Below are 17,415 nucleotides of genomic sequence, written 5' to 3'. Positions count from 1 at the left end.
GAAAGTAGAACAGCTAAAATAGCAGCAGCTTCCAACTGAAACTGGAGCTGTGCCAGCATGCTGTTCTTTTCCATAAGGCACATTGGAAGAGAGATGTATGTTTAATATGCTTGTGTTCAAAGATTTTTTAAAAAATGTAGGTTGACTAAACATAGGTGGTGTAGTCTTAGATACAAAGTTAGTAGAGAGTGTGATTTTTAATGTATTTTATCAACTACCTCATAGTTACAAAAGCTGAGAGTGTGAGCTGGTGGCTTCTGAGTTGTGAGTCCTGGGGGCTGGGAACAGACCTGGAAGGGGAAACTCACCTTCCCCTTTGGGGTGTGAGGCTTTAAAACATTGTGCCGAAAAATCATTCATCTTCTTGGTTGCTTCAGTATTTAAAATGAAAGCTTCTTTTAAGGTCAGGTCATCTGCAGTTATGCTTTGAAGGTTGTTATTATCTGTAATCCATAACTGGAAGTCTAATTTGGAAACATTAGCTCAGGCTTTGTCCTACTGTCCTCAGTTTCATACACACTTTCTCCATTTCTGTGCAGAAACAGGGAAATCAAATAGATATCATATACCATTCCTACAAATCTTGAATTTGTACTCAAGACAAGTCTCACTATTAATGTCTCTTACTCTTAAGGGGTTTGGTCTGTACAGAAAGGAGTGTCGTGTATAGCTGTGATGGAGAGACAGCTCAGGGAAGAAGCCAGCAAGTGAGTTGGGAGTGGGACAGCTTTTCCGCAGGGCTTAATCCCTGCTTCTCCTCTGCCTTCAGTACTTGGTATCTGTCACCGACTGGTGGAAACCGTCATCTCCACGTCTCTCTCCACCTCCTCGGTACTCCTAGAGATTTGTATCTGTACTTCATGGTCCATACATACTAAGCTTCCCAAATCTAAGCAGATTGAAGGATCGTTCTTCTTGAACCTCCTTTGCATATTTTCTCTGTCTGCCAGCCTTCCCAGAAATAGCCTTGTAGTCCACTTTCTTACACTCTTAAAACAATGCTCAGTGTCACAGACACCAGAAGAGACCAACATGCCCACACTTCCACTGGCATACTAGTTTACAGCTCGCTTCATCAGCGTTAACGAAAACCAAGGAGGCTTTATTATAGCTTATCTATGAAATATACGACTCTGACAAAACAAAAACAAACAATTTTGGACATTTCTCTTGGACAAATTCTTCAGTACCTTTAATTCAGTTTGAATTTATGCTATAATCCTTGAGTCATCCCTTCCACTGCATGCAGATATCTTCTGAGGTACTGAGCCTTCCTTTTGCAGTGTTTTTCATTCTCTTCTGATTGATCTTGAAGTTGAAGAGCACCTTAGTGCCACAAAGAAACCTGAGAGTCGCCATTTCCTGTGCTGTAGTGTTAATGTTGTTGCAGCCATGATGGCCAACAGTGGAAGAAAAGTAATATTTGTATGGTTTGCTCTCATACCATTTATGTTTGGTTCATGGATTTATTTGAGAAAAATAGACAAGCTTTCAGCCTACAGTGTCTTCTACAATACTCTGAATTAAGGCTTTCATGCCTTTAAGTTTCTCCAAATTTGATAGGCTCTTTAGCTGTAAAAACTTAAATTTAACAAGTATGTATGTTCTGGGCAAGTTTCACAACTGCAAACCACAATTGTGCAGGGAGGTCATCTGGGATGTATCTCTTGGTCTTCTCCGGTAAGGTTTATTCAGATGCCCACAGTCTTCAGAGATCTACCTACTCATGGCTATACCTGTTACTGCTATTTCCTTCTCTCCTTAGCACAAAGACAAAGAAACAGACTGGAATAAAAAGTATGAACAAATGGGTAGTCTATTAAATCAGTTTCTATAAGGATTTATCTTATTAACACATCATTAACATCCACAGGTAAGGTTTCACTGCTTATGGTATTTCAAACAGGAAGAGAGAGTTTTCTATGGGAAAACATAAATAAAATTATAATTTTAGTTAATAATTTCTGCACCTTGTCTTACAAGAAACACATCATGTAAATGCATCATATCACTATATTGAGTTTGTTTAATGGAGAAATAGTATAAAAACATTAATGAATTAATGTTTTATATTTAAAATTATATTTTCATATGTCAGGTACCTCAGGTAAGTACTGGAAATATGTTTTACTTTAAAAATTAGTCGTGTTTTTTGTATATTAGCTAATCAAAAAGTTACAACTTTGGTGATTGGTCACTAGGAACAGTTTTTAAATGAGCATATACAGTGAATACACACTTATAAAATGTCTTTTCTTTCTCTTTTTCAGACCTTTATAGTATTGAATAAAGGGAAGGCAATCTTCCGATTCAGTGCCACCTCCGCCCTGTACATTTTAACTCCCTTCAATCCTCTTAGAAAAATAGCTATTAAAATTTTGGTACATTCATATCCTTTTTCAATGGTTGTTCAAAATGTTACGCACACAGAAATTAAGAAAACTCATAACTCTTTCTATTCCATTGTAAATGAAGGTTTTTGTAGGCTGTTAATTTTATTTTCATTTTACAGTGGAAGACTTATGGTAAGGTTTTAAAAATACTAGAAAATATGTATATAACATATAGATAGATGTGTTTTAGTTAACCTGTTAAATTTCAATACTTCTGCTGTACGACTCTGCAGACAGATTTAAGAATCCATCTTGATCAATTTTTCAGAAAAGTTTCTTCAGTTTTATTTTAACATTGAAATTTTTTGCATTCCAGATTCTTTTTGTGCTATGAAGCTTATTCATAAAAAAATATATCTTTTTTCTGTTTGTTTTTTTTTTTTTTTTAATGCAGTTTGTATTCACAAAGTCCATAAGAGCTCTGAGTTTTGCAAGCAGTTAGGCAGATATGCACCTGCTCAGGAATGGCTAGCTCAGGGATATGTTTATTTTGCATTTTAGGGGTCCTTCTGAGGCCATCCTCAAGACCAGCTTTATAGTCTTTTGCAGCAGCATGCCTGGAAGCCTGGTTCATGCATGCTGAATCTCACATTCCCAAACCTGCCCAGTCGCACCATAAGCCTCTGCCAAATTTCATACGTTGCCAGAATGCATAGGTAGCAGTCCTGCAGGCGGTTTGCAAAGCATCTGTATGTGCAGATGGTGGACAGATTGGGGGACAATAATTGATGGGATGGTGCACAAGGTAAAGTGTTAGACTGGTAGGTGGGATTTGTGCCTGATGTTCATAAAAGGTTAACAGGGATTTCTAGCGGGCGAGGTTTTCCTGTACTTTTCTTGCAAAACCCCGGGACTGGGAAAAGTAGTCACCAAATAAAAATTTCAGTATGACAGTAGGACTTTTAACATTGAACAGTTTGTCAAATGAAGAAGCCTTGCTATTAGAGACTGCTGGCAGAATCTTCTAGGTCTTTGGAAAAAGGAAGAAACAAGGCTGCTGCTGACTCAGTAGACCTTTTCCTCTGACCTCCTTAGAAGTTAAAGCAGTGAAAGAAGGGGAGGAAGTCTGGAGAGGAGACAGGGAGCATTTGGGGCTAGTAGCTAAGGGACCTGACAGAGACCTACAGACATAGTGGTGGTTATGGTGATGGTGAGAAAATGCAGCCAAATTCTGTCAGATTGAAGCTTCTAACAAACGCTTGTCCAGTCAAGTTACAGACTGATTTACAATACCTTCCAACCCTGCATCTGTGCTAGTTATAGGTAATGTTTTTTTACTGGTGTGCTGATAACTGATTTTGGTTTTGGTTTTAAGTTCCTCCTAATCGTGTTCAAAGAGTATCCAGCTGGTCTTGATGACAGTCAGAACAAAAGCAATTCTAATAAACAATATGCAAATCCAATGTTTTTCCTCATATCTATTAACTGATTGTGTGATCATGTAATTTATTGTAGGAGGAGATTTCCTTTCACTATGTGGATTAATTTCTTTTCCAGCCAGCTAACTATGGGATGGCTATTTTTATCTTAGAAATAGAAGTAGAGTTTTTTCATCTTAAGTATAAGAATAGATGCACAGGTTCTTAATTTATCTCTTTTTCTTTTTTTTAAAAATTCAGTATAGTGCAAACACTGCAAGTATGAATGTGTTTAACTAAGAACGATGTAATATGTTCCATAATGCAGCTTAGATTTCTGTTGCCTATACAAGGTTAGCTACCTACAAGAAAAAGATTAGGGAGTGATGTAGTTTACCTTCTGACTTTTATCAATCAATAAGCTCTACTGCCCCCACATTTTGAGGTGGGTATTCGGCATTTTGCCCTTTGTAACAGAACCGTGCCTTTCACTTCCAGTGTGAAAAATATGTGTTGAGCACAATGAAATTGGCCTATTGGTTGGAAAACATTCATCTGTACATCCTCCAAATTCTCTAAACCTCTGTATAGGACACTCTGATCACATGTGCCCAGAGCGTGTCTCTTCCCAGTGCTTGGAGACTTTCCCTGCAATTGCTTTTCCTCACTGCCAGTATCTGTTGTAATATCAGATACAGGAACTGGTAGCATCATGAATTTCTTTCTCTTATGCTCTGGTGACTCGCCTCCTGGTATTCTGCTTTTTTTTTTTTTTTTTTTTTCCCTTTTGCCTGTCTGACTTGGGTTAAGGTAGAGTGTAGAACTGAGGGGGAAACACAGGAGTGATGGGAGATGGCCAGACTTTGGCCATTAATCCAGGAAAGTATGAAAAAGTAGGAATAGGTGGATCATTGAGCAGACAAAAAAAAAGGGATGTGGCAGTGACTGGAGCTGCGGAGTACAAGGAGTGTTAGAAAGGAACAGGGGAATGAACTAGAGAAAATGTGGTACCTGCTAAATACCCCTGTGCTAGCCTTTGGCAGCTGAAATTACAGTGTTACTCAGTGTGGCCTGGCTGCCAGCAGGTATCTGTGAAACCAATTGGCAATGTTTGTTTTTCCCAGTCTTCATCTTCCACCAAGTCCACACAGGCAATACAAGACTTCAGCTGCTCCAGTAATCGATTAGCTTGAGGCTGTATAGTGCCTCCAACCCTACTGATTGCCTATATGGGAAGAGCATGAAAAAGACAGTACATTTCCATGAAGGAGTCATCATTTATCAGAACTGTTTACCTATGTGTATAGTTGAATTATTATAGAACATAAAATACTAAATTAAGGGAACGCTGAGGTTGTAAATCACTCAAAATGTGGGAGAAGGAGGAAGAGAGGCACAGACATTGTTTGAGATTCCCATAAGGGAAAGCATGGCCAGAACGTATATTTCAAAGTATGTTAGCCCTTCTTGATCATCCGCTCCCTTTGAGAGTGAACAGCACTTTGGCCATGCATCACACAGATGTGGTGACTTATGTACAGAATGAGCAATGTGCAAGGATCTACCTGTGACCTTTGCTATGATACCTAGCTGTAAACACATAATACACTGCACAGGGATAAAACCTCAGGTCTCCTAAGTGGACATTCCTCTCCGTTAACTGTTTTGTGAGACTACTGAAGCTGCAGCCGGGCATTTCCAATTTTTTCAGCTACCAAGATGGATTCTCTATTTAAAAGAATGTTAAGTCCAACTCTTTAGAGCTGTCTGTGGTCTGTGAGGACAAGCATTGCAAGGCATACTAATAATTTATTCTAAGCCACTAAACAGTGATTTTTACTGTATAGAGCTTGTATTACAACATGATCTTCAAAACTAATTAAGTCACTTACTGAAAGATATCACAATATTCACGGCTTGTCAGGCATTTAGGCAAAGATCACTGACCTATCTATGGGAATCAGGCAGCTAAATTCTTCCCTGTGATTTGAATGTTTACTTGAAAAGATATGCTCAAATTTGAATTGTTCAGCATCTGCAAGTGATCTTAATGTTTGTACAAATTTTCTGCAAAGTTTAGGCTGAGATGTTACTTCTCCTATTCCTCCTTCACCTAGAGTGAAGGGTTGTTTGTTGTTGTTTTGGTGTTTTTTTTTTTTTGTCCATGGCATAAAATTATACCCCAAACAACAAAATGTTATCGAAAGAAAGAAAGAAAGAGAAAGAAAGAAATTAAAAATCCTGGGCTCTTATATACAAGTTTATCTGTAAATGGCTTTCTTCAGTTGAAGGTAGTTTCTTTGCTAGTTATGTTGATGCAACTATTTTTAAGGAACACATCATTTAGAGAGATGACTAGAGGAAAAATTAGAGTTGAGTTAACCATTTGGCATAAAGGTGTAGTGGTTCTTATTGTTTGCTGCCATCATGTGGCCGATTTCAGTCAGGTTTTGTTCTAGACTATTTCCAAAAGTCTGAATAATCGAGTTTACTTTATTGCCCTGAAAAGGCCACACTGTTTGCAGAACCAGTGAACTGTAAACCGAGAACATCGCACTGTAATGAAGCCCCAGTGGACTGTCCCACCTCCCTACCACACACCCCTTTGAGCTGTTACTCTGGGTTTCATAGTCCCAGAATTCCTAATTGTTCCTTGCTAGACCTCTAAATAAAAAAATTCATTCCACTCTTCACCAGTTTTCTATGCTTTTCAAGCAATTGACCACAAGGTACTATTGAACCATTTTCAAATTACAGCACTGGTAGAACAAGAGATGCTTCTTTTGCTGCTAATGTGTTTTGAGAGAGCCCAAGAATAATACTGGAAAATTATCCACCTTAATCTGTGAGCTCTCTTTGGATTTCTGCTTCACTGACTGAAGCATGTACTGCTAAACTAGTGATAGGGAAACATGGAATACAGTCCTTTCAGCAATTAAAAACAGTGTTCTGTGTTTTGTTTTGTGTTTTTGACAGACTGGCTGTGCTGGGTGCTGGGGTGGTGTGTGCTTTCTCTACAGCTCTGACTCATGGTAAATAGGGTAAACTTCTTTTACCTTGCATATGCCAGCTGTTGAGTTTAGTACCAAAACTGTAGAGGGAAAGACTAACACTTATTCAGCCATGTCAGGTATTTAAGTAAGACAGTATTCTTCTGCAAGTTCTTTCAGTTTTGGCTGTCACTCAGCTCACGTTGCCTCCCAGGCATGCGAGAACCTTCTCCATCGCCTTCCAGTACCAGCTGAAAACAAAACATGAGGACATCAACAAATCAACATCAGAACATCAACAAATCAAGACTAATATTAAAGTTTAATGTGCTAAAGTGAAAAAACTACCAGGTTAAGAAAAATATATGTGCAATGTTTAAGAAAGTCTGAAAGATTTGTGTAAGTGGCAATATTTTACTGTACTTAAGATACATGGCTGATGTGATATTGTATGAATTACTATTGTGTTTTCCTTAACTATATCTACATTATTCAGCATGCTTATCATGTGCACTATTTTGACCAACTGCGTATTTATGACCATGAGTAACCCTCCAGACTGGACAAAGAATGTAGAGTAAGTTGCATATGTTATTTAAAGATACCTCTGGTTGTGCCTCTAGGAGTCAGCATGCCAGTAACAGCAGTCATGTGTGCTGGCAGGAACTGTCATGAGACAATAATACTATTTCCTCTCTAAACTATGTAGAAATGTTGAATAATTATTTAACTCTCCTTCTAGTAGAACAATTGGGTAGAAAAAATGAAAGTTGTTTACAGATAGTATTCTACTGAGATTCCACTAGTTTTCTCTCATCTTGATGGTTTAGCATCTACACAGTGTTTTTACCCCTCCTTTACACCACTGCATTAATAGCAGAACTGTGGTCATCTGTTTGTAAACACCAGTTAAGGACAGCATATAAACAAAAATATTCCTAAAGTGAGAATTCAGTGTATATTTAGTCTCTTTTTAAAGTTAATACTAGATGTTTTCAATGTTAGTCATTCAGACAGTATCCAGTAACTTATGCTCACAACTTTCTTGGCTAACAGTAACAGATCTAGTGTTGCATACTTTTAAACTGAGTGTCACCAATACATTTTTAATGCATGTCATTTATTTGATGGATTTATTTATTTTGATTTATGTACAAGATCAGGACTGCTGCACTTCAACAGCATGCCACAAATAATGCATGTAAATACACAAGTATATATTATGAATATAATGCATTTTAGAAGAAATTGCTTATTTACTGTATTTCTTTTCCAGTTTTGAAATAAAAAAACTCTTTCATTTGATCATCAGGTTTCTATCAGAATACCAATGTAAAATGTTGCTACTTATTTTGATTAAATTTTACTATATTTTCCAGGTATACGTTCACTGGAATTTACACCTTTGAGTCACTCATAAAAATCATTGCAAGGGGCTTTTGCTTAGAAGATTTTACTTTTCTTCGAGATCCATGGAACTGGCTTGATTTCACTGTCATTACCTTTGCGTAAGTTCTTGTTTTTTGCTTTTTCCTTGAAAGTGAAGGGCAAAAAGGGCATGAAATTAGTATCAATACATATCAATTTCATTAAATGAAAATTCTTGAATGGATTTACTTTTGTCTAAAACAATTTTCACATTCTAATATGTATATTTTTATGTAAAAATGAATACTGCAGAAGCCATTAGTACAGCTAGTATTAGAGAGGCTAATTTCATGTCCTGCATTTTTTTCTCTGAGCAGAAAAGGAGCATCCCTTTGACTTCATTCTCCAAACTTACCAATCTAGTCTAGATAAATTTTAGGCTTTCAAAGTTAAATCACTGCGATTCACTTCAGAGACATTTAATTTAACTGAAGGCTCTGAAAGCATTTTAATGCAAGGCAAACTGCAGTGAAAGGTAAACCTCTGACTGTTGCTATTTAATTTTTTGCTAAAACGCCAAAGCGGTCTTGATGAAAGACCCAAGTAAGTAGCATAAACTTTGCCTAAATTCTGAATAACTGTGATTTAATCCTACAGGTATGTAACAGAATTTGTAAACCTAGGCAATGTTTCAGCTCTTCGAACTTTCAGAGTATTGAGAGCTTTGAAAACTATTTCTGTAATCCCAGGTAAGAAGTAACTGGTGTAAGGTGTTAGGCCCCTTGTACCTCCCAACTGTTCCTTTTTATCCTGTCATTGTGTTTGTGTGTGAACTCCCCTATTACAGATATGTGACAGAGTTTGTGGACCTGGGCAATGTCTCAGCGTTGAGAACATTCAGAGTTCTCCGAGCTTTGAAAACAATATCAGTCATTCCAGGTGAGAGCTAGGTTAAACACTGAGGCTGACTTTAATTCACTGAAATGGAATTAATATTTTTTAAACATAAGTCTTATTTCGTTCCACAAAAAAGCAAGAATCAGAAGATATTCTAATTCACTGAAATCTCTGATTCATTGCTTTTTAACATGAGCTCTTTCCTTTTGAAATCAGCCTTTGAGTTTAACAGATTCTTGCATGAGACATTGCAGTACACAGTGTGTGTGGTTCGCATCGTATGATGTCAAGCTTTCTTCTCCACATTCAACAATTATCAGTAACCCTGGTTTTCTTACCCATGTGTATCTTACCTACATGATGTTATGTGGTACTTGTTGTGAATATTTGTGTCTAAAAAGTAGAGCTGTTTGAAATGTTGATTTAGTAAGAAGATGAAGGAATAAGATAATAAAGAATAGCATGGGCATTGCATGGGGGATTTATTATCTTAAAATTCTACGATTTTCCAAACCATCTCCAGTTTTATAGCATTGAATTTTGATCCTATTTATTGTTGAACAGGCTATTTACTGCTGTCTTCTAAACCTAGTATGTTATAAAACTGATAGTAGCAAAGGTTTGGGGCAAGAGGTATTTACAAATAAAAAGAAAGAAGACTTCTATGTGAGATTCATGTACAGCATGAATAGAAAAAGTCACTTGTTTTAGCATTAAAACAAGTGTTTTGAAATATATGCAACTCATTCCATTCACAGTTTTATATGAACATAAATTTCAGCTATTTATTCATTTTTCACAAGTGAAAAAGCTCTTCACAAAAATGTTATTTCACAGACATTACAATCATTTATTTGGGCTTCTGCATGAAATCTATAACTTGACTGGGAGACTGTCATTTTTATGCTTTAAAAAAGTTTTGAATATCAGAATAAAATTCCTTTGCATTTGCAGGCTTGAAGACTATCGTGGGAGCCCTAATTCAGTCTGTGAAGAAGCTCTCGGACGTAATGATCCTGACTGTGTTTTGTCTGAGTGTATTTGCACTAATAGGGCTGCAGCTGTTCATGGGCAACTTGAGGAATAAATGCCTGCAGTGGCCTCCAGACAATTTTACTTTGGAAACAAATATTACTTCCCAGCTAAACAGTACCATAGGTGAAAATGGTACATTGGTTAATTCAACAGTGACTCCATTTGACTGGAAGGGGTACATTGAAGATGAAAGTAAGTATTGTCAGCATAATTCCTATTGAAGTGATGTGTGGCTGACCTAGTTCTTAGAAATAAGGAGGGGAAGGGATGATACATCTAGTTAAGACAGAGCAGGAGAAGTGTTTTCTCTCTCTCATAGATCTGTTCCAAAGGCCTGCATGGAAGAGGGAATAAGGAACAAGGGAACTTTTTCTCAGCTCACTCTCTGCCAAATCCACATCTCCCCTGAGACAGAAAGAGGTCCAAAGGAGTTCTTAAAATTACTTAATAGTCTTAAACATTTTCCATTCTGATACTCCAAAGCAAGATCAGCAACAGACTTCTATCTCACTTCTGACAGATATCAGAGACATCTGACATTGTGACAACTCCAGTGATGGAGTCCTCAGTATTTTCACCACCTATCCATTCTTGTGCTTCACTGTGCTTATTATTATTAGAAAGGGGTTTTTTTAAGGTCTAACAAATTTTCCTGCTGCAACTTAAGCTCATCGTTCTTGTCAACTTCACCACAGGCATCAAAACTGAATTATTACCTGTCATTAATCACTGTCTCTGAGATATTTAGAGACTATTCTTATGTTGCCGTGCCCTGTTCTCTCCTTTTTCAGTCGTCTTTTTGTATGATAAGCAATCCAGATCATTAACCTTTTTCTCCTACAATTTATTTTCTAGATCCTGACCTCTCACCTGGATCCTTTCTTGTTCATAAACAGCCTTCTTAAAGTGCAGTACCACATCTAGGCATTTCTTCTCCACATGAGGCAGACTAAATAGAGAAGAAGGATTATGTTTTAGCACAGTAGTTTATATTTCTATTTTATATATCCTAGGCTAAGACTTGACATTGTTTACAATTGTAACATCATTAAATCCTATCCAGCTTGTGGTCTATCTGCTCCTGAACCTTTTACAGACTTTCACCTCATTTTGTTTCCACTTTGTATTTGCACAGTTCATTGTTCCAGCCTGAACAGCACCCTGATTTTTTAGACCACCTCTCCAACTGTTCTGGATCTTCTAAATTGTAATTGTTTCCTCAAACTCATCACCATCCTTATCAGATCAGTATCATTTGCAAATTTGATAAATCTTCTTCCATCATCTAGATTACTTAAAACTTTGAATAGCAGCAGTCTCAGACAAACCTCTTCAGAAGTTGTTCTGATGTATCTTTGCATTTTGATCATTTCCCAAAGTATGATTTTCCAATCAGTTCTGCTGATACAAAGAAGTCTGGCAAACTGAGAACAGATAAAATAATGCATTTCACTACAGTTAAATGTGAGGTTACAAACCTAAGCTCTCTATCCTAAAAATCAATTCTACACAATCCAAGTTGAGACAGGTTGACATGCATAAAGACTGCAGCTGATTGCATACATCATCTCTAACAGTGAAAGTTACTTTTGGAAAAAAATAAGAACTAAAGGGGAGAGAGAAAAAGAAAAGGGAAAGGGAAAACTGACCACAGTGGCCAGCTGTGAAGAGAAGTGGTGGGGTCCCCAGGTGAGTCTCCTCCCCTTGGTATCCCCTTGGTATCCTTTCCAGTGCAGCACTGATCGCTCCATAATACTTTTCCTATAGCAACTGTAATATTTTTCATTAGCATCTCCTCAAGCTCCCTATAGGTTTTTCCTGCTTGCAGTGCTATTAGCACTAACTGGAACACACTTTGATCAGGGCGGGTGCTACATGGCAGGTTGGTTTTTAAGCTCATACATGCATGATATTAGGTCACCTAATATAAACAAAAAGCTACCAGCAAGGAGTAGGAAAAAGGGGGAGAAAGAAGGGTGAATCTCACGCCAGAGACAACTGTTCCCCATGAGTATCTGCTGCAACAATAATATGTTTGCAGATGTAACGTCATGAGAATAAAAGCAACAGGAAAACCAGCATGAGAACAAAAGAAAAATATTGCCACAGAGACTCTAGAAAACACTACCACAGCAGCTCACGTGAAAGGTTGCAGAGCTGCAACTGAGAGGCAGGATAAAGAAATGCAATTGGAAGGCCCTTTGCAATAGAGAGGCGAAGGCAGCTAAGGCACTGTGGAGTAGCCAAGACTGACAAATTAAGGCTAAACTCTGCAGCCAAAAAGCTAAATAGTATCCTGTTCACATAAATAAATTATTGATCAGAAAGGCAGTATTACCCCTGTATTTAGCACTACTGCAGTTTCTACTGGAATACTATATAAAGTTCAATTTAGATAAATTGTTGAAAAATTGGAGGATGTTCAGGAAAGAGCAGAATGATTAAAGGGTTGGAAAATCTGCTTTATACCAAGATAGACCAGGAGCTCAACCTATTTAGCATATCAAAGAGAAGGTTTAAGGTGTGATTTGATCATAGTTGAGAAAAACCTCATGAGGAACAAAAATTTCATCATAGACATATCTTTGATCTAGCAGGCAAAGATATAAAAGGTTCAATAGCTGCAAGTCAAAGCCAGACAAATTTCAAATAGAAGATAGCTTCTAACTGTGATCACACAGCTGATGAATAACTATGATGGATTTCCATCTGAATTTCTTAAATCAAGATGCAGTCTTTTTGTGAAACTCACTTTACCGGAACATGTGAATTCATGGAGATCCCATGCCACAGGGTATAACAGTCTAAGCAAAATCTCCTAACGAAGACCTGACTTCAAGGTCAAATTTAATTTCCTGGCTTTTTAACAAAGAATCTGTAAACTCAAGCTCTGATTTAATTTGATTTAAAAAAGACCTGAAGACCCTTAAAAAACAAAGCTGAATTGAATTAGTTACAGAAAGTACTTTATTGAATGGCTATTTGAACCTTTGGTATATTTACAAAGGATTTCATATGTATTATGAAATTTATAATGAAATTATGAGTTTTATTATGCAGTTAATAAGCTTTTCCTTGTTTACCAGTAGTTTTAAAGAGAAAAATTATCTTCTCACAGCCTCCTGCTCTCTTCTTGCAGTTGGGCAGACAGGATACAGAAACGGTTCCTAAACCAGCTCTCACAGGGAAATAAGCAGGGACTTACCTGGAGCTCAGAGCAGTGCAATGGCACTGTCTTTTGTAGGAATTATAAAAGTTTTTGTGTGAGTAGTTGTGTATACTATGCAAAAAAAGGGCATGTAAGCCCTAATTTTGCCACTTAGTTTATTTTTGGAAATACTATTTAGAGAGACTTTATGTAAGCACTCCTGGCATTAATGAGTTAAGCACTCTTTTTTTTCCCTTTTTCTTTTTCTAAGATAGCAAATCTGATAAACTTAATGCTAGATAAGTTTAAGTTTATCTTGGCAAGCTTGTCATAAGTGTTTTTTTGGGGAAATAACATCTCACAATCTGTTTTGCAAAAAAATAAGTTAATCTCAGTCAGAACCCTAGGTTTACCCAAACAACTGTAAATTCTCTTGAAGTACAGTGCTCACCTACCAGGGATTTTTTCCCATTTCCCAGTCAAATAAAGGGGAGGCAAACATATACCTTTGGTGTAGTGAGGGACTTTTCACATTACTTTGGTAAAATAAAATCCAGAGTTTTGCATCTAGTTAGGGACATGTGCTTGTACCACTCAGCTTCTGTTGTTATAAAAATTTTCCTATCATGATAATATTGTGAGCATTAGTTGTGGTTGTATTAGTGTACTCAGAGAAAGCCTGGGTGGCTGTTATTTCCTGTGGAGCTGGGAAGTACAGCATGCTTACAGGGCACATGTTGTCTGAACCACAGAACTTGAATACAGACCCTATTTTAGCCGTTCAGCTCAGCTGATGCAGTACTGATCATGACTGACTGCTCCATGTAAACTACATTGTCAGGTTTGCCTTCTTCCCAACCAGCTGTTATGTTCCAGCATGTTTTAATCGTGATTAGCTGACATAGTGCAGAGTAAGATTTGCTTCATAAGGGTCAGCTGTGGTCAGCATCATGTCAGATAACTTTTCTATTTACAGCTGTGTTTCAGCATGGTGCAGTTCTGCAATGCATACCAGCCCAGAATGACAGCAGCTGCACATAGGGTTGTGCACTTTGCACAGTACAGAAGATTGTACCCTGTAAGACACAGGTGTATCATTAGACACTGAAATGGAGTCCTTCACAGAGTGTCAGAACAAGGTCTACATACAGATTAAAACCTAACTTTTCCAGATGGTGAATTTTGCTCACAGGATGGAGAGATGCAGCTGGCTGGGGTACCGTGTCCCTCCTGCAGCAAATCAATGTGCTGAGCCAGTGGCTTGTGACACCTCCTCAGACTCAAAATTCATTAGCTTCTGTAGTAACCATGCTTGGGCAGCACAGCCAGCACAGCCACACTCAAATTTAATCTCAGCTGCACTGGTAGCATTTCAAATGAGATTTTAAGAGAATAACAGGCCAGTTTAATGGAAAATAAACCCAGTGCGGGGTTTAAATCTTCTCAGGAAGCAAAAAAGGTACCACCTTAACTCTGAAGCTGCTGTGCTTCTGAAGCATTGGAAGCTGGGGAAGTGCTCAGGGGAGTGCTCAGGACACTCCCATGTCCCTGCCCTGTCCTTACAGACATCCTGAGGCAACACTGTTGGTCTCTGTTGGAAATGGAATACTGGGCTGCATGGTCTAATCCTGTACAAACTGTATCCTTAAGCCTGTGACCAAATGGGAGAACGTTACTACAGGAGGAAGCTCCTCCTGTGATAATTCTTCCAAAATCAAGATCTTAGCAACTGTAGGCATCTGCTTTAAGGGGAAAAAGAAAAGCGTTTCTCAAGGTTATGGTAAAAGTGAATCTTAATAAGAACAATGTATTGCACATCACATCTTTATTTTGCTAAGAGTAGACAGGTCAATGCCTTTGTTGTTTAAACCATCTAAAATGTCCTTTAAATACAGGATTACTACACAGATTATGGGATGGTTGGCTACAGGGCAATTTGATGGAATTTACCCAATTTTTCTTTCCTAAGGATCAATAATTTCATCGTATATTCCTAAAATCCTACCTACACAAGTCAGTGACTGTTGCAGTAATTCTGTCTGACTTTAACTTAGATATATACCAGGGCCTTCATACCAATCAGTGGGCTAATTGCAGCATGTACGCACCTATAACAGTTAGAGCCATTGGCAGTTGGGTGGTTTTTTGCACAGCTCACATATTACTGTCACAAGTATTTGTAAGAACTGGAACCCTTGGCAATACTGATCAGAAAGTCTGAAATAAATTATCAGTATATTTTTTTCAGTTACAATTTAATTATTATAATAAATAACTGTACAATATAATTTCACAAAGTGTGATTTAGTTCAGTGATCAGACTGAAGGGAGAATTGTACGTTTCATCTACATCCAGCAGCATTTGACAGGATTTTTAGTAGAGCTTGGCATTTTAACAGTAAGTGCTGTGAGTGATAGCACTTACTACAATTCATAGTGTCATTTACTCTGAAGTTATGGTCCTGCTGAAAAAGTATACAACTTGTTTAAAATTACATCTGAAATCACCTTAACACTATTAGGGTGGGACTATTTATTTCACAGAGCTGTAAAAAAACTTTCATATTCAGAAATTGATAATTTTAAAAAAATTCTTTCCTAAACAGGTCATTTTTATTTTCTGGAAGGGCAAAACGATGCTCTGCTTTGTGGAAATAGTTCTGATGCTGGGTAAGACCAAATTTCATCATATTATTGCACCGTGTACAAATTAGATCCATGTTCTTTAGATGTGCAGTTGGACAGGGGCTATCTTTTGAGTGACTACTTTCTTTCACGTAAGAAATACTAGGATTTTACACTGGACTGAGGATTTGGGTTCCTGGTCAGAGCTTGGTGGATTGGTTAGATGAGCTTAGTCTTTTTATGCATGAATAAGTAATTTGGTATTAGTGTAGCTCCTGCCTGGATGAGAAGTAACAGACACAGCAGCTGGAAAACACATGTTATTTTGCAGTTCTAGTTGCATATATGAGGCTGAGACAATAGGAAACACTGTCATTGACATTAATGTTATGACATTAATAATTAAAGAAATTGTTTGGAATATTATGTTTTAGAAGCTTAGATTAAACTTTTGACACTAATTTTTATGTGCCTTTCCTGCTTAATTTTTCTAGTGTCTTTTAAAATAATTTTCTATTAAAAATCACAACTGCTATTATTTCTAGTCTGATGAACTAAAGAAAAACCCTCTTTTTAATCCTAATCTTCTCCTGGACATTCCAGGTGATAATATTAAAATAACACCCAGTTTGTCATTGTAGGCAGTGCCCAGAAGGATATACATGCGTGAAAGCTGGTAGAAACCCCAATTATGGCTACACAAGTTTTGACACCTTCAGCTGGGCTTTCTTGTCACTATTCCGCTTGATGACTCAAGACTTCTGGGAAAACCTTTATCAATTGGTGAGAATTTTTTAATGAAAAATAGACTAAATGTGTCTGTATCAATAATGCGAGAGGCCTAAAATAAATTTTCTTATATTAACTTCATTTTAACAATATGAAAACAAGATAACTTATTCTTGCTTATAAATGTATTCTTATTTCCAGACACTGCGTGCTGCTGGGAAAACATACATGATATTTTTTGTTCTGGTGATTTTTCTGGGCTCTTTCTACCTGATCAACTTGATCCTGGCTGTGGTTGCCATGGCCTATGAAGAGCAGAATCAGGCAACCATGGAAGAAGCGGAGCAGAAAGAGGCAGAATTTCAACAGATGCTGGAACAACTGAAGAAACAACAAGAAGCAGCTCAGGTATAATTTATGGTGTAGTAATGCAGAAGTGTATGTAAGTAATTTTGCTAGAGATATTCACCCTCTGTTTTCTGAATTTGGAGTTATAAAACACCCTGTTGGGCTTTCAACAACAGAGCTAGCTCAGAGATTTTCTATTCTGCACTAAAGACATTGTACTGTGAACAATCCATACAAAATCCAGAAGGAATAGTCAAAACTAGGTATACATTATTCATTATGGTTTTCTTAATCTAGTGTTATTAATACAGTCTGTTAGACTTCTGCATTTAAAAGCTACTCATGAAAGCTGGAAGAAGGCTATGACCAACACATATCTTGAGTCAACTGAGTAATAAAAAATAGAAAAAAACGAGGGAGAGAATATCCTATGGAAAGTATTAAGATCAAGGGTGTCTGGACTAGAAATTCTGTAAAAGTAAATTTAAGAAAAACATTGTTTACTCAGTGACACAAATTAATTC

At 37.3% G+C, this 17,415-nt stretch overlaps 1 protein-coding gene across 6 annotated transcripts in view; it reads left to right on the top strand.

The window, feature by feature from the left end:
- Positions 1–17,415, top strand: part of LOC141925234 (sodium channel protein type 1 subunit alpha) — a 102,287-nt gene that overhangs the window by 37,563 nt on the left and 47,309 nt on the right. For 4 of the 6 annotated variants that reach the window (XM_074829010.1, XM_074829014.1, XM_074829012.1 and 1 more), the window contains 8 exons: positions 2,271–2,391; positions 7,231–7,318; positions 8,121–8,249; positions 8,957–9,048; positions 9,961–10,233; positions 15,796–15,859; positions 16,456–16,597; positions 16,745–16,951. In XM_074829010.1, the coding sequence (XP_074685111.1) occupies positions 2,271–2,391; positions 7,231–7,318; positions 8,121–8,249; positions 8,957–9,048; positions 9,961–10,233; positions 15,796–15,859; positions 16,456–16,597; positions 16,745–16,951 (1,116 nt within the window). Of the gene's footprint in view, positions 1–2,270; positions 2,392–7,230; positions 7,319–8,120; positions 8,250–8,766; positions 8,859–8,956; positions 9,049–9,960; positions 10,234–15,795; positions 15,860–16,455; positions 16,598–16,744; positions 16,952–17,415 lie in introns of all 6 variants that reach the window. The other 2 variants (XM_074829013.1, XM_074829015.1) reach the window with 1 other exon arrangement.

The sequence above is a fragment of the Strix aluco genome, chromosome 6 (assembly GCF_031877795.1).
Source record: "Strix aluco isolate bStrAlu1 chromosome 6, bStrAlu1.hap1, whole genome shotgun sequence".
NCBI lineage: Eukaryota > Metazoa > Chordata > Aves > Strigiformes > Strigidae > Strix > Strix aluco.
This window is presented reverse-complemented; position numbering and strand designations above follow the sequence as displayed.